The sequence below is a fragment of the Eretmochelys imbricata genome, chromosome 3, assembly GCF_965152235.1.
Source record: "Eretmochelys imbricata isolate rEreImb1 chromosome 3, rEreImb1.hap1, whole genome shotgun sequence".
Classification (NCBI taxonomy): Eukaryota; Metazoa; Chordata; order Testudines; family Cheloniidae; genus Eretmochelys; species Eretmochelys imbricata.
The window spans coordinates 198,917,413-198,945,249 of record NC_135574.1 but is presented as its reverse complement, the minus strand read 5'-3'; the positions used below and the strand labels follow the sequence as shown (position 1 = coordinate 198,945,249).

At 37.8% G+C, this 27,837-nt stretch overlaps 2 protein-coding genes across 2 annotated transcripts in view; one reads left to right on the top strand and one right to left on the bottom strand.

The window, feature by feature from the left end:
* Window positions 1-27,837, top strand: part of MACROD2 (mono-ADP ribosylhydrolase 2) — a 1,333,771-nt gene that overhangs the window by 218,477 nt on the left and 1,087,457 nt on the right. The window lies entirely within an intron of this gene.
* On the bottom strand, window positions 643-2,592 carry FLRT3 (fibronectin leucine rich transmembrane protein 3). Its single transcript, XM_077812042.1, has one exon. It carries the CDS (start codon window positions 2,590-2,592, stop codon window positions 643-645), a length of 1,950 nt encoding a protein of 649 aa, XP_077668168.1.

The following is a 27,837-nucleotide window of genomic DNA, read 5'->3' as shown; positions in this document are numbered from 1 at the left end:
CTGCTGAGGTCTCAAACTTTTGCTTTCATGTCAACAGCTTCAGTTTCATGTAGATGACAAATTGGCTTATAAAAATTCATTTCACTGTTGTTAAAATGGATATATCCAGACAGCTGATATTGCCCATTACCACGCACGTTTTTCTTTATTGAGTACTGTCGTGGTTTACAGAGTCAACATTATAGTTCTAAGAAGTTTAGCAACCACTTTTTCATCTCCTCTGTCTGCCAGGTTTAATATTTTATTAATACCAAAGTGAAAAATGGCCTGTGCTTATACTTACAAGGATCGTAAATGAATGCAAAGTCCTGATTGTTCAACACAGCAAGAAAATTCACTTTCACAGTCAACAAGTCATCTTACTCAGTAGAACACAAAAGTTAAATGGGCTGTAACTTCAATATTAGCAAGGAAAATACAGTACAAATTACTAAAAAGTACTAAAATAGAGAATTGTGGTCAGGTATCCCCACTGCATTAATTGCAGGAGTAACCTGAAATTGGAAACTTTTAATAAAAAGTTCTTAAATATAAATATGGCAAATGTACAGTACATTGCTTTTTCAGTCTTTTAATCCAGTGTTTTGCAGTAGAACAGCAACCTTTATAGTCACTCTTTCCTGTCCATTATTTCCTTCAGTATCATGAATGTGAATGATCTGAATCTGGTATACCACTGTCTCTGTAGCTTCTGTTACTGCTGCTTTCACTGTGGTTGTTCTTATACAGATTCATTCCATTAGGTGGGAATATGGTATGTATTACAAACTCTTCCTTGGACACTTGGTCATTATTTATTGGTATCATCTGAAAAGAAGTCTCCCTGATTTCTAGGATGGAGTTGTCCTTCTTAGTTCCAGCTTCAGCATAATCATCTTTTCTCCTCCGTCCTTTGCTGTACGCACAGTTCCTTGAAAACAAGGATCCATTTCTGTGGACATACCAGCACACTAACGCAAGCAGCGCTATAGCTACTAATGCCACCACACCACCTATGATGGCAGCCAAAGGTAAATTAGAATTTTTGTAAGGTTCTTTCTCTTGCTCTCGGTTTAGGGTTGTTGTAGGATTGTACATCTTAAGAGGTGCTGTTTCAGTCTCTATACAAACGGGGGTTTCATCAGACAGATAGATGTTGCTGGTTTCCATGGGAACCATACATACACGGTATGGTGACTCTGGCTCAAGGGCTGTAAGTAGGTAGTCACTCCTGTCTCCTGTAACTATTGTTTCAGTTATAGATCCAAAGGCAGGGCTGTGACCCATTTTTAGCCAGCTCAGTCTTAAAGCAGTCATTGGTAGTGCAACTTTCCAAGAAATGTGAATGCTCTCGGTGCTTACAGATTTCACAATGATTGTAATGATTTTCCGTACTGGACTTCCTGTGGTTCTGTAGTTTCTATTTAGATTGGGAGTCTTTATGTCTGACTGTTTGGTCACAGAAACTGGCCAATGCCCTTGGGCAGGGTATAATGTGTTTGGTATTGCAGTAGTAATTTGGATGGTGCTTACAGTACTATCATCCTTACAATCAAATAGCTCTGTGCTGAGGTCCTTGATAGCCATTCCACGCACTTTCTCTGGTGCTTGACACATCAGTCCACGTACGTTAACTTTTAAAGGCAATGACTGAAGCCAGTCACGGACCCATTTCATTTTGCATCCACAGTACCATGGATTGTTACGAAGAAACAATTGAGTTATGTTGTCCAGGTCATCAAAGATACCCTGAGGTAAATTGCTTAGATTGTTATTGGACATATCTAGTCGATACAATTGCCTTAGGTCAGAGAAAGCATTAGGTGGTACACGATTTATATGATTTTCTTGAAGATAAAGCTTTCTTAGGTTTGTGCCTGGCAAATTTATGGGAGCAGCTGTAAGGGAATTGCGGATCAATGACAGTTCTGTTAGATTGACTAGATTTATGAAGACTTTGTCTCCTAATCCATGATTGTTTAAAAGGTTTCCATCTAAAACGAGACGTTTTAGATTTGTAAGATCTTGAAGGGACACTTCTGAAATTGTGGAAATACGATTATCATCCAAGCGTAGCTCTTCTATCGTTTTAGGCAAACCCCAGGGAATGGTGCTAAGGTGATTTCGAGAGAGGAAAAGTAGTCTGAGATAGATGTTGTCCCGGAAAGCTCCATCTTCAATACTAACAGCAGAAACTGAATTATCATCCAAATGCAATTCTTCCAGATAAGGAATTTGTGAAAGTGAATCATAAGTAATGGTCCTTATATTATTTTCCTGCAAATGCAGTTCTTTAACATACTTAGGGAGATTGGTAGGGAATTCATCTAAACTGTTGTGATATAAGTATATTCTCTCTACCCTAAGCAAGTTTTTCAGGTCTGAAGGAATCCCAGCATTATTTATTTGATTGTTCTGAAGGTAGAGGGTGGTAGCATCCTGTGGAATTCCAGTAGGAATTGATGTCAATTCACGATCATTACAATAAATGAAACCTGCATCACAGCGACACACCGATGGGCATGATTTGGCACTGACTGAATGAGGTGCCATTTTAAGCAACAGCCCTATCTTAGTCCAAATTAGGAAGATGTTCCAAGTTACACTGATCATGGTCAGGAACAATGAGATTTGTACACAGTCTAGTTTTCTGGTCTTCAACAACCTGGAAAAAAGAACAGTATTATCCAGATTACTAGTCAAGGAACTACCATGAAAACACCACTTTGAAATTACAGAAGACAGCTAAAATGTGTGTATTATTGTGAACTTTGAGTTTTAGCTGAACTGAAGTACAGTTTACTTTCATTTCTTACATTAATTGTGCTTAGTTTGGTTTATAGGTTTTGTATTATATAGTAACTTGAATATAACCCAACTATGTTTGATTTGTACATTATTTCATTTAAACAAGAAGCATCCTTCTAACAAATACTACACATTCTATGTGTAAAGAAAAGAGGTAATTTCTTCTCAGATAACTTCATTCCCATCTATGTATGTATTCATCTTGGAAGCTCGCTTCAAGGCAAAATCTTGTCTAAATTTTACATTCAGTTCCTGAAAACCATCAAATAACTTTTATTAGATCAGTTGGAACATATATAGGTCCCTTAGGACAGGTCTACACTATGGGGGAAAGTCGACCTAAGCTACGCAATTTGAGTTACGTTAGTAGCATAACTCAAGTTGATGTAGCTTAGATCTACTTACAGCGGGGTCCACACTATGCTATGTCGACAGGAGACGCTCTCCCGTTGACTCCCCTTACTCTTCTCATTCTGGTGGAGTACCAGAGTCGACAGGAGAGTGATCTACGGTCGATTTAGCAGTTCTTCACTAGCCCGCTGAATTGATCCCCAGTGGATCGATTGCTGCAGTGTCAATCCACCGGTAAGTGGAGACAAGCCCTTAGAGAATAACGAAGCCCTTCCTAAATACCAGTTCCAGAAGTTCTGAAGAGTCCTAAATAACCTTTTAAATAGTCAGTGTGTGAGCAAAAGAGCAGTGACTAAATACAGCCTACTCAGTCTTTGATCTGCCCCATGTTGTTGTAATCAAGTACAATAAAAAGAATTATTTTTATTGTTGTTCCCTTGCTATGTTAAAAAATAACTGGAATGTTCAAAAGTGTGAGACCCAAGGAGCTGGTATGTAGCTTGGGAGTGGTTTACATAACCACTAGAACGACACTTTTCCAGATGATTAGATGGAATATTTCATTACATGCTTTTAATTTAGTGTTTCAATATTTGTCATTCTCAAAAGTCTGCTTACTCAGCAGTATGCTAATAAGCGACTATTTGACAGGTTTACCCACATTTTCACATCTTATTAATTCAAAGTGTGCAGTGTAGACTCTATTCATGAACTGTTGAGATTAGAACTGGATTCTGGTACTATTTGTACATTCTACTCAATATTTTTATAAATTCTAAGACAACATAATTCAATTATCAATGTAATTAGGATACTGAAAATTTATAAGATCACCTATATATTATATAATGTCATGATCCCTTCTCTGGCAGATTTATTTATTAATGGCATTTTATTCTCTCAAACAAAAGAAACCCCCACATTATTATTGATCTTACCTTATTTAAAAGTATGAGTAAACTTTCTGCTTGCAGAAATCCAATAAACATAAATTTTCTACTGCGGAGAATGACTTTTGGAGCCTTACGGTTTATTCCATGTAGCTGGTCTTCCTTATCTGTGTTTACTCAAGTGATTGTTGTTGGTAGTAAATGCTTTATGACTAGTTCCACTGTATTCAGTGAACATTCCAACACAGGTTTATCATGGTGTATAAGCACACCAGGTTGTGGAGAAGAAAAGCTTCAACTTCCTGTCACTATGAAGGAATGAGATTTCTATTTTGTTCTTCAAATAAAGTCTGTGCATGAAGAGTCTCTCTTGTTTTGTGTAAGGCCCTTAACAGAAATTGATTTCCTTGTATTTCTTACAAACTCTTCTGCATAGCATAGTAGTCAAAGATCGTAACTTCAGCTCCACATGATGGAAATCATTCATTATGCTGAAACTTGAATGATGATAGCCTCTTCAGAAGGTCAAAAAAAAAAAAGAGGTTCTGTCCAAAATTATCCAAGTATAAACTTTGTACAGTAGCTACCTGCTGATAAATCCATACCTGCAGTGAAAGAACTGCTTCCAACTTTCACTTCTGCACACTTGCTCAAAATTTCCAATGCAGAAAATATTTCCTCATGCTCTATAACCATATGAGTTATTTTACAATAGATTGATATTCTTCTGAAGAAACAGGAACATGCTAATTCCTTCTAAAAAAAACCCCTCTCCTCTTATAAAGTGTCCTTTAAGCTGTTAATTTCCTGTGAAAGTAAACAGATTTTAATGAATAACAGTGGACACTCGCATACAAAGAAATGCTGATCTGTATTCTTTCTACAATCTGAGCTACATTTATTATTTACATAACCAATACATCTTGTTGCCTTAGTATGTTGGTAATTCAGCAGAATGAGTGGAATTGTTAATAGACATTCTGCTGTCTCATTTCACATTTATTGGGATCTTTCTTTAGCTATTTTGTTATATTTGTCTCAGCACGATAGTAACTGAAATCGGCTTTAATCAACAGACTGTAGAGAAATCATGACATATATTCCATTTGATTACAAATAGAAGTCCAGTCTCATTGAAGGCTTTGCATACTACTGCTATCTCGGTTTTCATTCTTGCTAAACTGAGGGAACAGGTTAATCTCTTCTTGGTTTTAAATATAAAATGTCAGAAATACTGTTGACTAGTTACTGTATGACAGGTGGAAAGGCTGGGTCTAAGTACTGTGTTAACATTTTACCTCAATAACAGATACAGTATTTCCAAATTGTGTGAATGCTTAGACTTCTGCATTATTTCATCCTGCAAGAATGGAGAGATGTTCATGGTTGTGGTGTGAGTTATGTATAATATATATTAAAATATGCAATATTGTTAAAACATTCATAGAATCATAGAATATCAGGGTTGGAAGGGACCTCAGGAGGTCATCTAGTCCAACCGCCTGCTCAAAGCAGGACCAATCCCCAACTAGAGCATCCCAGCCAGGCCTTTGTCAAGCCTGACCTTAAAAATTTCTAAGGAAGGAGATTCCACTACCTCCCTAGGTAACGCATTCCAGTGTTTTACCACCCTCCTAGTGAAAAAGTTTTTCCTAATATCCAACCTAAACCTCCCCCACTGCAACTTGACACCATTACTCCTCATTCTGTCATCTGCTACCACTGAGAACAGTCTAGATCCATCCTCTTTGAAACCCCCTTTCAGGTAGTTGAAAGCAGCTATCAAATCCCCCCTCATTCTTCTCTTCCGCAGACTAAACAATCCCAGTTCCCTCAGCCTCTCCTCATAAGTCATGTGTTCCAGTCCGCTAATCATTTTTGTTGCCCTCCGCCGGACGCTTTCCAATGTTTCCACATCCTTCTTGTAGTGTGGGGCCCAAAACTGGACACAGTACTCCAGATGAGGCCTCACCAATGTCGAATAGAGGGGAACGATCACGTCCCTTGATCTGCTGGCAATGCCCCTACTTATACATCCCAAAATGCCATTGGCCTTCTTGGCAACAATGGCAGAGTGTTGACTCATATCCAGCCTCTCGTCCACTGTAAACCCTAGGCCCCTTTGTACAGAACTGCTGCCTAGCCATTCGGTCCCTAGTCTGTAGCAGTGCATGGGATTCTTCCGTCCTAAGTGCAGGACTCTGCACTTGTCTTTGTTGAACCTCATCAGATTTCTTTTGGCCCAATCCTCTAATTTGTCTAGCTATTTTATTGCATTTGAAGTATCTCGCCATGAGGTAATTATTAGAATCAGTGCTATGCTATAATACACTTACGATGCTACTTTACTCCAGTTTCAAACATGCTGGGTGCTAGGGGGTAAGAAATGTTATATCTAAAGAAAAAACATTTGATCTGGCTGTTCAGATTTCATGATGTAAGCATAATATCAGATTGTTTTAGACGGTATTTTTCTGTTGGAATCTTATCTCTGCTGTGAAGGGTCAAGGGTCATCTGGTCAGATGCTTGAGAGTATGTGTACTGTAAGTCCATGTACAGAGTGTTAATCTGAAATGGAAATACTTCACCCAGAAATTTAAAAAATAATAATGCTTTAACTGCAGTTTGCTTCTCCACTTAGTAATTGCATAGATTCCAAAAAGCTGAGCATCTGCTTCAGAATTAAAATGTATGTAGAATAATGGCTGCTCAGGTCCCCATTTTAATAAGCTGAGGAAAAGTAGAGCTGCTTCTAGTCTACCATAAAATATTAGATCCAGTCAGGGACTTGGTTAATTATTGTAGGTATTAACATTTTTTTTTAAAAGGGCAGGTATATTCATTTTGACTTTTGAATCTTAAAAGTGGAATGGTATGCGCCTGATTCTATTCTGTTAGACTGATGTAAATCAAGAGCATCTCCACTGTAGGCCGTGGTGGTAAACCATTGTAAATATGTATTCATTTATTTTCTGAAATCTAACTATGGACACCCATCCTGAAGCATTCTCGTAGGAGTAATGCAAATGTCCACTGAGGAGTAGAGTTATGTTCATAATTGTGGTTTTAATTCTAGGTGTTTTCTCTCCCTCCTTGTTTCAGCAGTAATGAAAATATTGACTTAAACTGACAAATGTGGCTGTTGCTTCCAGTGTTGTTGTAACAGCGTTGGTCCCAGGATATTAGAGAGACAAGGGGGATGAGGTAATATCTTTTATTGGACCACCTTCTTCTGAAGAGCTCTGTGTCTTTCACCAACAGAAGATTAGATCACTTTGTGTCTCCAAATGTGACTCACCCACCTTGTCTCTGTAAATGTGGCTATTGTTAGAATAACAGAAATATTTTAATGCAGTACATTAAATAAAATATTAATACATGGGTACATTTTGGAAAAATAAAATATAGAATTGCTTATGTTTTTTTGTGGCATTACTAACCTGTATTGCATGTTGTTTTGTGAACTGGAAAAACAAAAAAAATTCCAGGGAATCTTTCAGCTCAAATAATGCCTGTACATGTTTTGTTTTATATAGCTTCTGTGGCTTGTATTCCTAAATTAATATATTTAATTGTCTAATCTATATAAAAATGAAATCCTCCTGGATCTCATATGATATGATAAAGGAAAAGCAGTTTTTAAAAAGGGTGGCATATGCTGGAAGGCAGGGGGAAGGGAATAAAAGCTTGTTTTAAAGTGCTTTTGAAGTCTGTACTAATTGAAACTCTTTCCCCAATTCATTAATAAAAGATGGCAGATAATTGCTTTTAATTAGAACTTTTAATGGTAAATATAGTGCTAAGGTAAAATTAAACTGTAATAATGTGTATCAATTAGTTTCTAAACATTTATTCCTGAGAAAGAAAAAATAAAAGTTCCAAATTCTATGGAAAAAGAAGATAAATGTATTTGTTTTACCTTTTCAAATTCTAAACTGTTTCCTCTTTGCTCCATTTGACATGCAAACGCTCGTTTATTGCCTCTATTGTACTACTGGCAATGTAGGATTAAACTGAAAACCCTAAAGCTCATTAAGTTCTTGGAATTCTTTATCCCTTCTCTTGAAATTACATCAAAACAAAAGAGAGGGGAAAATACAGGTCTCTTTGGAGAAAAAGACACTGTTTCAAAAATGTGGATTAAGTTTATACCCCCTCCTCCCTTTACTTAAACTGAGAACACTTTTCTTCAGGATTTGATTGTGTTTGATATCTTGCATTTCCCTTTTACGTCTGAAGTTATAGCTGAAAACAATGTTTTTGCATATCAAAGGCTGCAGTGATCTGTCTACATAGAAGAGTGGAATCCTGCTGCCATGCTCAGACTTCCCTCTTCTTGAACTGTCTCTACATATTCCCTGACATCAAATCATTGTAGCTGAGCCTGCAGGATTAAAAGAAAAGTGACCCCCACTGGTACAGACACTGTGGCCAGGTTTCCACATCATCAAATTGGGCGGTTTCATGGGCCCATGGTTTTGAAAGAAGCTATTAATTTTGGGGTGTTGGGAGGGGAAACTCTTAAGAGAAAAGAGGGAAAGTTAAAATACAAGTTTTATAAATACATTTTTCGTCTTAATGCATAAATCAGTCTCTGGTAACAAAAGTAATATATCTGAACAATTATGAATAGAAGTTTTTAAGTACACTTAGTACAAAATGGAATATTTTCATGACCCTTGCTAAGATAGCACACTTTCTCTTTTATTGAGACACTATTATCTGTGCATATGTAATACAGCTACTGATAATGTTTGAGAAGCCTTCCATGTACTTATTCCAACAATGAAGCTTCACTGGGGCAAACAAATGGCTCACAGATTTTATTTTAAAACATTCAAAGTAACTTGCATTATATAAAGAAAATGTCTTGTGTCACGACACTTTTATCTATAAAGGGAAACATCAAACTTGAAGTCTGTATTATATCTAGGTGCACTCTTTTCTGTACACAGGCAAAAAAGAATAAAGGTGTATTAAAATGATGCTGGAACATTGTCAAATGCTAACTTAAAAAAACACACACAACTTTCTTCCAAACGTTGCTAAAAGTTGCATAAAGTCTAGAATTGTTTTATTTCCTCTTAAGCTTGACTTCAATTTAGGCTGCCAAATGCTCCCCTCCACCCTCAATTTTTTTTTTAATTTTAACCATGTATTCTATGGCAGGAATTTGGTTACCATGAAAGCCTATGATTTATTTCCCCTCTAATATCTAAAACAATGGTTTGATAATTTGGTAAGCAGTATTTTTAGGCTATAAATGTAACCAGGATGACAAGACATTTAGAATTAACTCAGCTTTTGAATACAAATTTGATGAGTTCAAAAAATTTCAATTTCACAGTATCATTTCATTTACTTTATATTTTACTATTCTAAATAAATATAATTTTAAATGGATGGGCAGCAAAAATAAAAATGTGTTTAATGTAACTTGTTTTTTATTTGTAAAAGTAATTGTGTTATTATGTGGCCAATTTAGAAACTTGGGTTAAATAACTAGTTTACAAAGGCCTTACTTGCTCTTAAAAAGCTTGAAAAAGTCTTTTAAAAGTGCACATAGTACTCAGCTGTATATAAAACAAAGTGTAGGCATTGTTTTCTTGAATGTTCTACTCAGACGTAGTTAATAGCGACAGCAAAATGCTTTCTAAGCACCCTGTCTAGTAATTGAAATTTCCAGGATCATCATATTTCAGGAAGGTGCCCCATTCTTTTGTTTAATGCTAGGCAAGCAGAAGGACCTCTAACTATTCTCTTGAGGGCCAAAGAATTTAAGGTTTTGCTGAAGTGCAAGTGTGCTTTTAGTTTGGGTTCTATCTTTTCCTGTTGAATAAGGTTTTTCTTTGGCTTATAGAAAATCAATTTTAAATGTGCAAAACTGTTTATTCTTTCTCTCCTCTCCCCCCCCCCCCAGGCTTATAGTGAATGAACCTGAGACTGCTCCATGTACTTCTGTTTGTAATACTAAATCAGGTTTCTTTAAAACAAAAATGAAATTTCATGGAGAATATATTAGCCTTAACTTGACTGCAAATGGATGATTATGAGGGTTACTTTCTGCCTCCTTTGCATGGCATAAAGTATAAGCAAAATCAGTATTCACTGGAGTGGATGAAAAGTGGCATAAGAAATATTTGTTTTTTTCAGTTAATATCTTCTGAAGTTTGTTTGTGTCTAGTTTTTGTTACTATTGAACGAAATCAGAAATGCAAATTTGCTGCTGTTAGCTTGAAAAGTTCAGAGTATAGTAGAAGTGTACCTATTCAAAATAAAATTATCTGCCTTTGCAGCTTTGATTTGGTGAATTTTAAAACAGAAATAAAATAGCATTCAGGAGGGGTGGGAGTTGTACTCTCTAGGTTTAACCTAATATGGCTTCTAGGTTTTCTTTTCAAAGTTGCTGCTAAGGTAACTTGTCCACATCTGAAGTGAAAGAAGAGAGAACAAATGCTGTCATTGTCTCCAAGTAAAACCAATTTCCCCCCCTTGTTAAATTTAAGTGGAATAGTATCTGGAAGGGTTTTAACAAATGCCTGGCACTGAAGTTGAGGCATAACAAGAGGCTATGTATATACAAAATACTGTTTAGCTGATAGATAAGCTTCAATGTTTTGTTTCTTTCCCAGTTAGGAATAGTTGTTGATCTTTAGTTGATTGGTTTGGTAGCTACTGACTAATTAAAGTGCTCTCCAATATATAAAATTAACTTGGTGAAAATGTTCAAGTAATTATGTGATCAGATTTCAGAGTAGCAGCCCTGTTAGTCTGTATTTGCAAAAAGAAAAGGAATACTAGTGGCACCTTCGAGACTAACCAATTTATTTGAGTATAAGCTTTTGAGAGCTACAGCTCACTTCATCGGATGCATTCAGTGGAAAATACAGTGAGGAGATTTATATACACACAGAACATGAAAAAATGGGTATCATCATACACATTGTAAGGAGAGTGATCACTTAAGATGAGCTATTATTATGTGATCAGAGTTATCAGTCCTTAATGAGGGGGCATGTTTTGTGGTACATAATGTCTTCTTTACTTCAGGATACCAGTCTACTGTGATAATTTCAGCTACTTACAAAAATAAGTACATGTACATGCTTGCTGTATTAATGTTGCCCAGGCAGTCTTGAAAATGATATCTGCACTCTTCTGTTATGGTGGAGTTATTGAGTAAAAACTTCAGAAATATTAGCTATTAACATAAATGTGTCCTGCTAGAAAGTGAAAAAGATGTCCATCTACCAGTTGAAGGCATTAAAAATTGTTGTAATGAAAATGTGCACAAACTGTAATACAACAATAATTTATTTGGGCAGACATCACTGCCTTAAATCATCAGTTTCAACTAAAACAGTTCATTGCTAAGATATTATTTTTTAAAAAAATGAATCAGGGACACATCTTTATTTGTTCTTGCTGTAAAACGAACACATTGTCTTTCTGAAGATTAAGGCTTGCTGTGAGTTTACTACAGAGTTTTTGCCCACTGGGGGGTGGTACACACTACAAAAAGTCTGCTTTTAAGAGCCACAAGTCAGATGTTTTTTGCTGCTGTCCAGTTTTCTCTGCTTTAATTACAACAAAGCCTCCTGTTGAGAAAAACAGTGGAGGCCTCCAAGGGAAAAAAAATCAGTCTTTGAAAGATTTTACAGAACTTTACTTCCCATGTTGATTTAATTAACCGTGGTGTTTTATCTGGTCATTCTCAGTGAGAATGTTGTTAGAACTAAATAGTATGAATTTAAGAAAATTTAAGAGTTCAATTTAATATTTTATAAATGCGGTCTGTGACAAGGGGTGATCACAGTTCCTGGGGAAGGAGTAGGCCACAGAATAGAGGGAAAATATGCTCTTTAGAAATAGAATAAAATTGAGGAAAAACTGAAATTCTCAATAATGGAATTAACACAAATGCAATTTAGACCAATTATTTATATTTTCAGTTAATTGGCTTTTTATAAACCAGGACTGTGTGGTACCTAGTAACTGCTGAATCTGAAATAGTTTAAAACAAAGGTGAGGGCTTTTAAACTAAAGCATGGTGACAGGTTTTTGGAAGAAATTAAATTAACCTTAAATTTTTCAGGTTGAGGGGAAAAAACAAATATAAAAAAAATTCACCTACAAAGTGAGTCAGTTAGGACATGTGACATATATTGACGAGAAAAATAGATATGGATCTTTGTTTTTTAGAGCAGACAATTTTTTTCTCTTTACTTAAATTGATGTTTGCATTTTTCATCTTGCCACAAAGAAAGGTTCATTAAGACTCCATATCCTGAGGCAGTAGATGGCGAGCATAACTGGAATTTCTATCTGTTTGGACAATATAGTCTAGCAAAGAAAATGGGGCTAAAGATAATAGCTTATTAAAAGTCAGACAGCTGCAAAATTATAACCCTTTTTTAAAAAATATGGTCTCATTTAACCATTGAGAATTTATGGTTGAAAAGGAATATCCACATTTTTTTTTATTTCCAAGAGATAATTAGGGAACAGACCTTGCATCTTGAAATCAGTGTGACAATTTCTTTGGAAGAGCAACTTGAATTGTGGAATGATTCTGCATTTCACTAGTACTGATGTATAGAAAGTGTTTAATGGTACATTGTGAACTGACCAGAATTAATGTCTTAAAAAAAGGAGAGAAGTGACTTTATGTTTGAACCAAGTTAGTAATCTATGGCTAACAATGCCCTTCATTAATTAGTTAATTATATGCATTCATTGTCACTGTAATACATTTGTAACACTCTGGCAACTTTGCCTTGATGTGTCAGAGATGTGCTCAATCAAATTAGTTGCTGTCAGAGAGTAAAAGTTAGTCTAATTTAAATAAAATATCTAAAATACAAATAGCATCCTCTTTCTACAGCTTGCTTGTTTTTTTGCCAATGCTTTATTGACTTAAGTCTCAGAGTAATGCTAGCTGAATCAGAAAAATATATTTGGATGATAAAATCTCCTCTGGATGTTAAAACAACTTGCTTATATGTAATAGCATATATTATGCACGCTTGGAAAAAATGGCAAGTAAAATTAATAACTTACTGAATAACATGGAAAAACAAAGAGCAAAGTTTATTAAAACTAGACATATCAGGTCCATAGAAAGGAGTATCAGGCAACTTTCATATTTTTCCTTTCTTTTTGTTTTTAATGTTGTGGTTTCTAAGAAAATTGGGGCCTGTTGCATTCTTTCTTAACATGTGTGCAACCATTTTGTTCAACACATAGCCCCACTGGGGATTCTGTGTGATGTATGTAACATTTTTTGGGGAGGGGGTAATTGAAAAAATACTTTTTCACATTGTGAATACATACAGTCACGGAGAAAAACTGTTTTCAAATGAATGGCTAATTTGCATAGAGTGTAACACCAGAAGGATTTTTTTAAATTATTGAATATAGCAATCTGGTCCCATTGCACTGCCCTAAAGCTTATCTTTGTTAGTCTGGCTCACTAGATTTGTTGAATTACTATGGCTAATTTGCATACAGTGTAACACCAGAAGGATTTTTTTAAATTACTGAATATCACAATCTGGTCCCATTGCACTGCCCTAAAGCTTAGCTTTGTTAGTCTGTCTCACTAGATTTGTTGAATTACTATGCAGGTCACATACTACATTTGTCCAAGCAATGAATTTTGGCATTACATTGGGAAGGAATATATTTTTAAACCATATCCTCTCTATACGGAATTAAACAGTTAAAACTCAGATATCTCGTTTCAGAATTACAGACGTGGGATAGTAATGCAGGCTGTAGAATCTAGGTGTAGCTGTTTGTTTATCCTTCACAAAAGATTGTAAGTATACAGAAGCAGATCTAGCTGTGAGCAAGATATTTGTTCCTTATGTACTGAATACTCATGTGCTGAAGGATCATTGATTTCCTTTCACAGCTGTAAAAACGACTATTAAGGGGATCATGCCACACATGCAGTACTGCCCAGGCTTGAAAAATATTATTTTTTTTATTCTAGTGAGGTATCTATAGTGTATTTTCTAGTATTTGGTTCGAGCGAAATAGCAGAGTCTCCAGCTTAGCAATGTTTGCAGAGATTGATGCTAGTATGCCGATTGAAACTTGTTTGCTAAATATGAACCATGTTTTAAATGAACTTCTTATATTTGTACAGCACTGTAGAAGTGCATCGTAACTTTGCATTTATCATCTTCAGACTGATCTCTGATCGTAAAATTATGCCTTGTTGCACTTGAAAAATTCTCAGTGGGGAAGTAAAATACAAAACTTTTGAGGAAATTAGGAGAAATCAATGAAAACACTTACCTGCAAGGTGAGAAAAAGAATTCCTATTTACAATGCAGCAACAGCGGTTATTCCACTTCGAATGGTTATGCGAAGTCATAAAAGCCCTTATTTCAGGTCCAGTAACAAAAAGCAAGAGCAGCTATGGTGTGAGCTTATACTGTGTCAGATCACTTCTCCTACGCTGCGAAGGAGTGAGAGAGCGAAAGCATTCCAGTTGCGTGCACACAGCCCACCTCAAAGTCTGAAGTTAAAGCTTCACCTAACAGTGGTTGAATAAAGAGCTGATGTCATAAATGGGCAGGTCTTATATGGCTCTTGTTTGGTGAGTAACTGGATAACCAGACGGACAAGGAATGTGCATTACGAACACTAGAGGGAGTAGAAGGCAACTACAGCACAGTCTGCCAAACCTGAAATCTTGGGCAGTACTATGAGGTTTGTAACAACCTGATAAATACTAACACTTTTAAGATTTATTAAAGTCAAGTGCCTTTTAAAATTATTATGGCTGCAGAATCTGATTTATAACAGTACATAAAGAGTGGGCGAATCTCTTATTTTGGTAGATATGCCTTTTCAGAAGAAAATGGGAAACAACTGTTCTTAGTCAGTGGAAACAAATGTTACATTTGTGAATGAGATGTAATTACGTAATGAAAGACAACCACATCTTTGAGTCGAAATGAGTAAAAATAAAATGTCAACATAATTTTTACACAGTCAAATAACATAAAACTGTTCAGTATTCAAGAGCTATAGGTTTAAAGTAAAAAGTTTATGAATAATTTTTATTTCCCTTTTATAATGTTTCGTTTTGTGACTAAAAAAAAATAGCTGAAATCTCATTTGAGACATGACCTTCTTTTTTGACTTTGTGGAGAATGTATTGTAGATTTGGATTTCTAGAGAATGAGGGAGAGCTTTGAAATAGTGAATTGCTCAAAAAAGGTTTTTGTATGTATTAACTAGTGTAAACAAATGCTATACTTCATGAAATAAGGTGAGGATCTCAGGAGGAAAGTCATTCCTATGTAGAAACAAATTGGATTTTTGACTGTGCTGGTTTCATTCAAAAACTGTGGGCATGAAGTAATTCATTTGATGAACAATAAACAACTTCAGGGACCCTTGGGAGGTCATGTTGACATAGGAATCATGAGAGATTATTCATCTCTAGTTTTGAATAATGTTTCCTTAAAGGCATTAGTATTGTTAAGTCCATATTAAATTAGTAATGGCGTAATTGTTTTTCTTATTATCCTCTAAAGCACCTATTTGAGATGCTTATTTTAGTTCTTAGGAAATTCAGATGAGGACAAATAAGGCATTGTAAATACTCATATCCTTTTAATTCATTGATAAGTACCATCATTTGGAAAATAAATTTGCTTAATAAGTTCTTCCTACAACATAGTTTCCTTTTACTAGTAGCTTATTAACTTGCATAAGTGCTATTTGATTTAGCATAGTTGACATTTCCCATTGTCTTTTTAAATTTCCCTCAAAATATTTGTTTCCTTGAGGTCAGTCAATTGCTGTCTCCCACAAGTATTTGATTATATTCTCTTCATTAGCTTCATTTAGTTTATCTTGTCTGTATGCTTGTTTGATAGAGCAGTTTGACCCTGGTATTCACCAGCAAGACTAGGTGATATCAAAGTAGAAGGCAAGCTCATGATAAGGGCTATGTTGACCTCAATTGTTCAATTATTGCACTTTTTGTGGCATCAGAGGACAGCAAGGCCAAGCTCCATTAAGTTTGCAAGGGATCTGGATTTCTTTAAGTCTAAGGCTTATGGAAACCACTAGGAACACAAATTATCAACTTGGTACTTAAATCGCTTAAATAAGGTCTAACTGTAGAACTGAACTTTCTAGTTATTTATTATTTTCCTGAAAAAATATGTCCATTTACTTTATGCTACATTTTTTTTTTAAATCTTTAAAATTCATCTTTTGTAAACATAAATTTCTCATTTAAATATACCTTTCATTACCAATATTTGCTGTATCTGATTTTGATGTGGTTGAAACATCAAAATGGTACACGTTGCATTTTTCTTTAAATATGGGGGTGAGGGGAACGTTCAAGCTTTTTTAAGGGAAGGAGAATGTTCTTCTACATTTCCTGAATTCCAGTCCTCATCTGAATACAGTAAAAATGTGCTTTATTAAATATACAATGGACTATAATTTTATGAATAAAAACTTGACAGAGAAAAGAGTTGACATAATAACATATTGAAAAATATTTTTAGACATTCATCTAGACTAGACAATTGCCCATTTTTTCTCTAGGAAGATTTATTTGTTCACAGATCAGCAAATTCCCCAGAAAAATAACAGGTTAAAAACTGTGTAATGCTAATTTTAACAGTTAATAAAAACTCTTCCCAGTGTGCTAAATGCACTGGGCTTTGCCCTTGGCCGAGCTACTTGTGTCCTCCTATGCTCAGCAGTTATACTAAGGATCATTTAACTTATATATATATGCAGGCATTGTATTGCAGCATGCCTCTGTTCAGTTGTCATGCAAAACAAGACTATTGAATATGGTAATACAGGGTAGATTTTGAGTTCTGAGTATTCTAAAAGTGTTTCTTAAAACTCAAATTCCATTAAGATTCGGAAAGCATCTTTAAAACATGTTAGGTTTCAGAGTAGCAGCCGTGTTAGTCTCTATTCGCAAAAAGAAAAGGAGTACTTGTGGCACCTTTAAGGTGCCACAAGTACTCCTTTTCTTTTTTTAAAACATATTGTATTCCTAGCATCTCTGAAGTCTAGCCCAGTTTTATCAATAAACAGGTTGTGATGCATGTTACAGCACATCAATACTATATTTTAATATGTACCTGTGTGATGTTCATAGAAGATATGGAGTCCCCATTCAGCTATCTTTTAGCCTCTGAAATCTGGCCAAATACAGAATATAGTAGTAGAAATTGGAGTAAATCTTCCTGAACAATTCCAAAGGGTATTTGAGAAATAATTATGTTTTACCAGCTCACAGTTGCCTTAGAATACTAAAACTTTTTTTAAAAAATGCTGTAATTAACTTATTTTTATTCCTATATTTCTATAGAGACTCTTTAAATCTGTGATTTAAGAACACTTCAAATACTTTACACAACAAACTGTTGTAGCTTAACAACTTGGCTATTTGTTCATTTTTAAAATGCAAAAATTCAAGACCTTGATCTGGAACTCTATTAATGGTAGTGGAGCTGCTCATCTGAGGAAAAGGTGTATGAGTTGCAAATATATGAAAATTTAGAAGTGTAATGAGTTATAATTTAGTTTCTTTCTAAGCTAATAGTCTAAGACAGTAGGGAGAATGGTCTCTTTGCCTGTACTTAATGTATAGAAATCTTTGTGACAGGAAGATTAGAAATTAAACCTTTTTGACAAATCTATAGGGAAATTACTTTTTGGAAGATGTGTGGCAATACTGTTAAGGCCTAAAAGTTGAGGAGGCTTTTGAGGCTAACAAGTCATAAATTCAGAATACTCTATTATACCCTGTTCATAACACATTATGTCATACAAGTGCATAGTTCATAACATATATGCATGTATTACATACCTGGTTTTCCTATCTTTCATCTGTCTTGATCTTTCTGAATTACCACCACGTAAGGTACACTTTCAAGTCAAAGTGATAACTCTGTGTATTTTTAGCATCCTGCTTGTACTGATGGTGATTGCAGTTCCAGAAACTGCCCTTGACTAAAGGCTGATCTCAGCATCTTTTGATATGATTTCCCAAGCATTTTGCATTGGGAATGAAATAGTTATTCCAGAAGGTCATGGTTGGTAAGGTAATACCTTTCATTGGACCAACTTCTGCCGGGGGGAGAGAGAAAGACAAGCTTTTGAAGTCAGTCCAATAAAAAATATTATCTCATCCCCCTTGTCTCTCAAATATGCTAGGACTGACATGACTACAAACTACAGTGCATACAATTCCAGAAAGAGTTTTCCAGCAGGAGGAAACAGATCCCCTGAAGACTGCAAGAGAAAACTGAATCACTTCATGTTTAGGAGATTCTCACAAGTGGCAATCACTTGCTCAGTGCTCAGTTCTGCTCTCAGTGGCAGATTAGCTATTGGGACAACAGGGCACAGGGGCCCTGGCCAATTAGGGGGGCCCTGGAAAAATGGGTGCCCCAGAGCCCTGCCCTGCTACACCTGCCCAGCACTCCTGCCGGGGAGTGGGGTCAGGGCACAGGGGCTTGCCCTGCCCCACCCCACTCTGCCCCTGCTCCTCAGTAGGAGTGCCAGGCAGGCAGGGAAAGTGCCTGCACCCCGACAGAACTCCTTGGCAGGAGCACCAGCAGGAGCGCCGGGAGAGGGCAGAGGGGACAGCAGGCAGAAGGGATGGGGAGAGGCTCCCACTTGCTCTGGCCTAGGGCCCCACAAACCCCAATCCACCTTTTACTGCTCTTTCAGAAACTCAGTAAACTGATGTGAAATGGGGCATTAGTGGAGTTTAGCTTATTGAGAGAGGTCCCTAATTAACAGATCAGCTTTAAAGGCATGTTGGAGCAATTTCCAGAGTAGCTTGCCCCAATTTAAAACAGGGTATATGTTAATTTGTAGTGACATTGAAGGAAAGAAAAGCAACAGTTTAAGATGCAGCTTACCAGAAGAATGTCAGTGGTAATGAATAATATACATAGTGTGACAAAGCTCTGTCCTTGCTTCTGTGGGTCCCACATTTCCTGGCAGATTTCGCTAGCCTCAGAGGCTCACTGTGACCCTGCACGTAACCCTTCTCTCTCTCTCTCTAGGGACAAGGGTCACAGTCTACTGAGCCATTTTCATCATAAGCCAGCAAGGGAGTTGAGGAGAAGTTATCCTTCCTTGCACAGTCTCTGTTGTCTCCCAGTCTCAGTGATTAATCAGGGGGCAAAGGTGTGGGGGGCGGGGGAGCCCAGGCCTACCCTCTACTCCAGGCTCCAGCCCAGGGACCCTAATAGTATCAGCTATGGTAGCTGACCTTTTAGAAACATGACATGTACAATTCCCTGGGCTACTTCCCTTACAGCAGCCCTCACTTTCTCAAGCTATACTTCACCCTTACTTCAGGGCCTCCTTCCTTGTGCCTGATATGGTGTGTACTACTCAGCCTTTCCAACAGCACAACTTCCTCCCACAGCTCCTGACATGCACACCCACCTGACTAACTGGGAGGCTTTTAACTAGCTTCAGTCAGCCCCTGACTGGCTTCAGGTGTCCCAATCAACCTAGCCTTCTCCCTGCCTTCTGGAAAGTTCTTAATTGGCCCCAGGTGTCTCGATTGACCTGGAGCAGCTTCCATTTCACTTATCCTGGTACCAGGGATTTGCTTACCCTGGAGCTAATATATCTATCTTCCACTACTTTTCTATAGCCATCTGGCCTTAACCCGTCACAATAGGTATTGCTTCAAAAACAAAATTGTTTTGCAGTTTATAAGCCTATAATGTGTGAAGTGAATCTTACTTCAAATTATGTGAATTGTTTTAAAATATAGTTTGGAAAAAATGGGTCTCTCAAAAGTAAACAAATGGCTAAATTTTGCATTCAGTTTCAGCATTGTACATATGTAGTAACCCCACTGAAGTCAGTGCAGCAGCTCTAGGTTTCAGAATGCAGCCCATAGTGTAGAAGATAATCCATAGTGGAAATGATAAAATATGAGTGAAGAAGACTCTTCACCATATGTGCATTTTCCTGACACAGTAACTTATTGGATATAATTGTCTTGAGTTTAAATACTCCTTTATGTTTCATAGATTCATAGATATTAAGGTCAGAAGGGACCATTATGATCATCTAGTCTGACCTCCTGCACAATGCAGGCCACAGAATCTCACCCACCCACTCCTGCGAAAAACCTCTCACCTATGTCTGAGCTATTGAAGTCCTCAAATCGTGGTTTAAAGACTTCAAGGAGCAGAGAATCCTCCAGCAAGTGACTTGTGCCCCATGCTACAGAGGAAGGCGAAAAACCTCCAGGGCCTCTTCCAATCTGCCCTGGAGGAAAATTCCTTCCCGACCCCAAATATGGCGATCAGCTAAACCCTGAGCACATGGGCAAGATTCACCAGCCAGATACCCAGGAAAGAATTCTCTGTAGTAACTCAGATCCCACCCCATCTAGCATCCCATCACAGGCCATTGGGCCTATTTACCATGAATAGTTAAAGATCAATTAATTGCCAAAATCATGTTATCCCATCATACCATCTCCTCCATAAACTTATGGAGTCTAATCTTGAAGCCAGATAGGTCTTTTGCCCCCACTGCTTCCCTTGGAAGGCTATTCCAAAACTTCACTCCTCTGATGGTTAGAAACCTTTGTCTAATTTCAAGTCTAAACTTCCCAATGACCAGTTGTTTGTTTAAAAGCCCGAAGAATAACCACCACAGCTGTCTTTTTATTTCCTCCCTCCTCCCCCCACTGTCTTGTAGTTTCCTTAAGTTTCCTTAATAGCCCTAAGGAAAGGCCTCATCAATTCAGAGGTGCACCTGATGTAATCCTGTCCCTCTCTTCTTCTTCCCTAGGGCCAGTCAGAAAATAAACAGTGGCTGTTTATCAGATGATATCCTATTGACAAAGAAACAAGCTCATTGACTGACTAAATAAAAGCAAAAAACATACAACTAAAATATAAATGGTAGGATTTTTTTTTTACATCAAATATGCCAGGGTTGATAACGGCCTTTTTCATTGAGAATACAATGAATAAAACATGATAAACAGTTGAATGGTTTTCTTCAAATAGTCGTTACAAAATAAATTAATAGTCCCATAATTGTCCCAGTCCAGCTTTGTATTAGAGACTTAAGAAATCGCTCATAAATATATCTTAAGTTATTTATATATTAAATAAGCATATCAGTGTCTTGGACAGCTTGTCCCATGTACAACGTGAACAAATTAAAATAAACACAAAACAGTTAAGAGTCAGTTCCCTAAGTTAGGGCTTGTCCACACTTACTCCCATTTCAAAGTGCAGTAGATCAAAGTTCACTAGGGAACTTTTAGCCCGTGGTAGAAGGGTCCAAATGGACAGTTATTGTGAGGCACGCTACAGAAATATAGCTTTACATTCCTGCTTACCACCTACTGACTGTTCGTCTAGTCAGGCTCTCATATAACTTGGCTTCTCATTTCCTTGCTTCAGTGGTTTTGTGTTTGGAAGCGATATAAACTTGCATGCTTCAGGTTGTAAACCAATCTCTAATTAAAAGGGATTAGAAAGAAACTTCTACTGGAGGCAGATAACTTCATAATTATGACTAGAGGGTTTTTTGCACTTTCCTCTGAAGCCACTGTTACTGGTCAGAGGCAGAATATTGGACAAGATGGACTTCTGGTCTGATCTGGTGTGGCGTTTTTATATTCCTAGTCAGTTTCACTTTTATTCTGTTCTAGATCAGTGGTTCTCGACCTATTTACCATTGTGGGCCACATATAGGGTTGCCAACTTCCTACTCGCACAAAACCGAATACCCTTGCTCCGCCTCCATCCCACCCCACCTCCAAGGCCCCGCCCCTTCTCACTGCATCCCCCCCGCCTGTCGCTCGCTCTCCCCACCCTCACTTACTCATTTTCACCGTGTTGGCTCAGGGGGTTGGGATGAGTGGGGGTGTGTGTGAGGGCTCCGGCTGGGGGTGCGGGCTCTGGGGTGGGATGGGGATGAGGGGTTTGGGGTGGGGGAGTGTGCTCCAGGCTGGGACCGAGGAATTTGGAAGGTGGGAGGGAGATCAGGGCTGGGGCAGGGGGTTGGGGCCTTGCGGGGGGTCAGGGGTGCAGGCTCCGGGCGGCGCTTGTCTCAGGCAGCTCCCAGAACAATGGCATGTCTCCCCACTGGCTCCTATGCGGAGGTGCGGCCAGGTAGCTCTGTGTGCTGTTCCCGGCCAATGGGAGCGGCAGAGCTGGTGCTTGGGGCGGGGACAGTGCACAGAACCACCTGGCTGCCCCCACGCCTAAGGAGCTGGAGTAGGGACATGCTGCTGCTTCTGGGAGCCATGGCAGGTAGGGAGCCTACCTTAGCCCTGCTGCGCAGCTGACCAGACTTTTAACGGCCCGGTCAGTGGTGCTGACCGGAGCCGCCAGGGTCCCTTTTTGACCTGGCGTTCCAGTCGAAAACCGGACACCTGGCAACCCTAGCCACTTATGTGGCCCACAGTGTGTTCTGTGGGCCACATCCAATTCTACCTCTATGGCCCTGAAGATGTTACATGGGCCGCAGCTCTGTACTGATTGGGCCGCAGGTTGAGAGCCACTGTTCTAGATAATCTGGCTTTCAGGTTCTTATGCACTAGCACCATGCTGCAATATTTGATTTTCACTTACTGCAGAAGAATGCTCATGTGAACAAAAATGATTTCCCTTGGCATGTAAAAATGTCTTCAAAACCTTTGTACTCTCTTGTAGTTTGTGAAAGGGTGTAGATACAGAACCAACATTTGGGGCCAAATTTGACCCAACAGTGACTCTCTTAAACTACCTTTTATGTATTTTAAAAAAAAAGGGCAAAAAAGCACCCAAAATTAGTATGTTACTAATAGATGCTGTTCACTTGGCATACATTTTGGATACACTTCCAGACAGCTCAAAAATGGTGCTCTTCACAGTGGCAATGAAGTTTAGTCTTGTTTTTGTTGTTTTTTTCACTCAAAAATTGTTTTAATTGAAACTTTTAATTTCCCATGAACTATAAACCCCATCTCATTGGTATATAAATCCTGAAACCAATACTGGTGGGTTCTAACTTACTAAAACCAGAATCCTAGCATGAAAGTGTCGGCACACACCCCAGCTGAAAACTGATAGAGAAAAGCTGAGAGAATTGTTACAGCTGGGTTTACAACTTGTCTTCATACTTAAGCATGATCATATCTGAAAAAAAAAAAAAAGAAATCTCAATAGGTAAAGAAAACCTCTCTCTTCCTATTGTTGTGTTTGCTAGTTGTCAATGTTTGCTATTCATATAGATATAAAAACCTACTTTATTATTTCCTGTACAATTTTAAAAATGGGTATAGAGAAAAAAAAAACTATTGTAACTCTATATTCTTCTATGTGAACTAGTTACGTTCAGTGTGGACCATTCCAGCATGATCATTACAGGTTTAAAATGAGCCAACTCTCTAGAATCTGCACAGCACAAAATTGACATCCTGTGAACTGCTTTAATGGCTCTGCATGTGTGCCTTTTAGAATCATGGAAAAGTAAACTTTTAAGCCCCAGGAGTTTTTTCACTGTTCACAGGTTTTGTGTTAAATTGTTTCCCTGTGTGTGAAGACAAAACTTGAAGTGGGATATATCACCTGGAAACATAGAAGTTGCAAGCCTGAATGACAGGCAGTGGCAGCATGTGCAAGAGATCCTTGCTGGCTTGAAGACTATATTTATTTTACTTTGGCCATACCACGCTATTCCAAAAGCAGCTGTAAAAGCATTGCTTCCTGCATAGCTAAGGTCTTCCACCATTACTATGGCAAACGTACTTATTCTCAAAAGAAAATTTTTTCTTGGCTCTATCTTGTGTGATGTATAAGTTCCACATAAGGAACTACCAAATTTGGCATGATTTCTTTAGGCTGTGATATTACTACAAAACTGTTGTCATTTTATATGCTTTCTGAAATTCTGTAACTCAAATTCAATTTTCAGGTAATCTATAATAATTTCTATTTCCCCCCCCCAAAATAATAAAATTTACTTAATTTAGGAAATTGCTACTAAGCCTATATAATTGCTTCCTTGTATTCCATATGGTCATAGGGATTGCAGTATGTCAAGTTAGTGCCTTCTAGAAGGTGTTATGTTGGTAAAGAGACAGACAACACATCTTTGACCTAACTTCAGACTGGCAGCCATCTTTTTCTTAATGGCTACCAATGTTTCCCTCTCCTGTCATGTGGTGTTTACACGGCTTGAGATTTAAAGCAGTGATAACACTATTTTAAAACTATTGACAAATTCCACAGTAATGATAATGCTATTTACCCTGCTGAAGCACTGGGTTTGCCATACAATATTCAAAAACAAAATAGAATACAGTTAAAAGGCCCAAAATATAACTAAACCCCAAATCCCAACAATTTTGCAAGCACTGTCGCACATAAAGATGCTATTAATGGCTTTTTTTAAAGATCTGGAAGGAATTATTAAGATGGACCATTACTTGCCTTTAGGGCCATCACTGGAAAAACTTGCTTGTCTACCAATTTAACATCAGGAAGTGTCATGAGGAAGAGTGGAGCCTGGGAAGTACAGTAAACTGACAGCGTGTCCCTCAGGTGTAGGATCTCAGTACATAAAGGCGCTATATGTCAAAAAAGCAAACTTGTATGTCAGTCATTGTTCTGTGGGCAGCTAATGGAAAGCAGGTGTAAAATGATTATGAATGATCACTCCAGTGACAGAACATATTTCTGCATTTTGCATTTGCTGCATGCAAGAGGCCAGCCAGGATAAAGGAAGTTACCACAGCCAAAATTGAGATAACTTGTTCAGAGAAGAAAATGTCGAGCTCTGTATAGCAGGGAGAAGTGAATTGTTATTCCAATAAGACACTGTCCTCGCAGTGGAGTCATGCAAGTTTCATTGTCTTTTCCTGAAAACTTTGTGAATGCACTGAATGTCCTCACAATGCCATAAAAATATCTTTTTTCTCTAATACTGATTACGATTTTGGCATACACATGATGTCTTGAACAGAAATGTGGTGGAATAGTAGTTGTGACTTGAGTACAGGTATTGAAGGATATGTGTTGTTCAGGAAAGACAGAAATAAAGATAAAGACAGTGGAATAGCATTGTATGTTAATGATGAGGTAGATTATGGTAACATCCATTGTTCCATTGTTTCATGTTTTTTTGGGGGGAGGGATAGCTCAGTGGTTTGAGCATCGGCCTGCTAAACCCAGAGTTGTGAGTTCAATCCTTGAGGGGGCCGTTTAGGGATCCAGGCCAAAAATTGGGGATTGGTCCTGCTTTGAGCAGGGGATTGGACTAGATGATCTCCTGAGGTCCCTTCCACCCCTGATATTCTATGATTGGATGGAATGGATAGAATGGAAAAAACAACATCTGTTCAGATCAAAATAATTTTGGTGAAGAAAGCTACCAGAAGCTCTCCTGGGATAGTGTTTGGGGTGTGCTACAGACTCCCAGGATCCAATTTGGATATGGATAGAGACCTCTTTAATGTTTTTAATTAAATAAAAACTACTGGGATTTGTGTGATTGTGCGATACTTTCACTTCCCAGATATAGATTGGAGGACAAGTGCTCCAGATTTTCCTGGATGTGATAACTGACAAATTTCTTCACCAAACAGTCGCTGAATCAATAAGAGGTGGTGCCATTTTAGATTTAGTATTGGTGAGTAGTAAGGACCTCATCAAAGAGCTGGTTGTAGGAGACGAGATTGGTTTGAGTGATCATGAGCGAATTCAGTTTAAACTAAATGAAAAGATGAACAAAAATAGGTCTACAACTAGGGTCCTTGATTTCAAAAGGGCAAACTTTAAAAAAAGATAAGGGAATTAAGGAATTGGACTGGACTGAAGAAGTCAAGGATATGAATGTGGAGGAGGCTTTACTTTAAGTCAAAGTTGCAGAAACTATCCGAAGCCTGCATCCGAACCGAGAGGAAAAATATCATAGGTAAGGGTTGCAGACTAAACTGGATGAACAAGCATCTCAGACAGGTTATTAAGAGAAAGCAGAAAGCCTACAAAGAATGGAAGATGGGATGGAAGAGCAAGGAAAGCTACCTTTTGGAGGTCAGAAAGCATAGGGGGAAAAAGTGAGAACTTCCAAAAGCCAAACAGAGTTGGACCTTGCAAGGGAAATTAAAATCAATGGTAAAAGGTTTTATAGCTATATAAATAAAAAGAAAACAAGGAAAGAAGTGAGACTGCTAAACACCAAGGCTGGGGTGGAGATTAAAGATAATCTAGGTATAGCCCAACAACTGAACAAACTCTTTGCCTGAATTTTTAATAAAGATAATGAGGAGCATAAGGGCAGTGGCAGGGCGGCTAATGGAAACGGTGATATGGAAGTAGAAATTACCATGTGCGAGGTGGAAATCCAACTCAAACAGTGTAATGGGACCAAATTGTGGAGGCCCAGATAATCTTCATCGAAGAATATCAAAGGAATTTGGACATGAAATTACAAGCACAATACTAAGGATTTTTTCATGAATTCATAAACTCTTGGGTTGTAGAGAAAGTAGTTAAGGACACAGAGATAAATGGCAATTGGGATGAAGGATCTTAGGGGTAGTGGCTAATGGAAATTAGAATATGGAAGTAGAAATTACCACATCCGAGATGGAAGTCAAACTGAAACAGCGTAATGGGACTAAATTGGGAGGGGCGGGGGCAGATAATCTTCATCCAAGAATATTAAAGGAACTGGCACATGAAATTGCAGGCCCAATAACAAGGATTTTTAATGAATCTGTGAGTTTGGGGGTCATTCCCTCTGACAGAAGGATTGCTAATATAGTACCTAATTTTAAGAAAAGGAAAATAGTGTTCCGGGAAACTACAGGCTTGTTAATTTAACCTCACTTGTATACAAGATTTTAGGACAAATTTTGAAAAAGAAAGTAGTTAAAGGCATAGAGGTAAACAATAATGGGGATAAAATACAACATGATTTTACAAATGGTCGACCATGCCAGACCAACCTTTCTTTGAGAAGATAACTGAAGTTTTAGACAAAGGAAATGCAATAGATCTAATGTACCTGGATTTTGGTAAAACATTTGATATAGTTCTACATGGGAAATTATTAGTTAAATTGGAGAAGATGGGGATTAATATGGGAGTTGAAAGGTGGAGAAGGAACAGATTAAAGGGGAGACTACAACGGACCATACAGAAAGGTGAACTGTCAGGCTGAAAGGGAGGTTACTAGTGGAGTCCCTTAGGGATCGTTCTTGAGTCTGACCTTATTTAACATTTTCATTAATGACCTTGGCACAAAAACTCGGAGTGTGGTAATAAAATTTGTAGATGACAAAGTTGGGAGGTATTGCCAATGCGGAGGAGGACCAGAATATCCTATAAGAAGATCTGGGTGACCTTGAAAACTGGAGTAATAGAAAAGGGATGAAATTTAATAGTGAAAATTGCAAGCTCATGCATTTAGGCAGCAAAAATTCTTGTTATTAATATCAGCTGGCGATTTATCAGTTGGAAACAACAGAGGAGGAGAAAGACCTGAGTGTAGTGGTTGATCACAGGATGACTATGAGCTGCCAATGTGATGCAGCTGTGAAAAAGGCTAATGCTATCCTTAAATACATCAGGCGAGGTATTTCCAGTAGAGACAGGGAAGTGGTGATACTATTATACAAGGCACTTGTGAGAACTCACCTGGAATACTGTGTGCAATTCTGGTCGTCCATGTTTAAGAAAGATGAATTCAAATTGGAACAGGTGCAGAGAAGGGCTACTAGGATGATAATTGGAATGGAAAATCTACCTTATGAGAGGA

Excerpts from the sequence above, each read along its gene's own strand:
- FLRT3 (XM_077812042.1), bottom strand. The coding sequence starts at position 2,592 with ATGATCAGTGTAACTTGGAACATCTTCCTAATTTGGACTAAGATAGGG.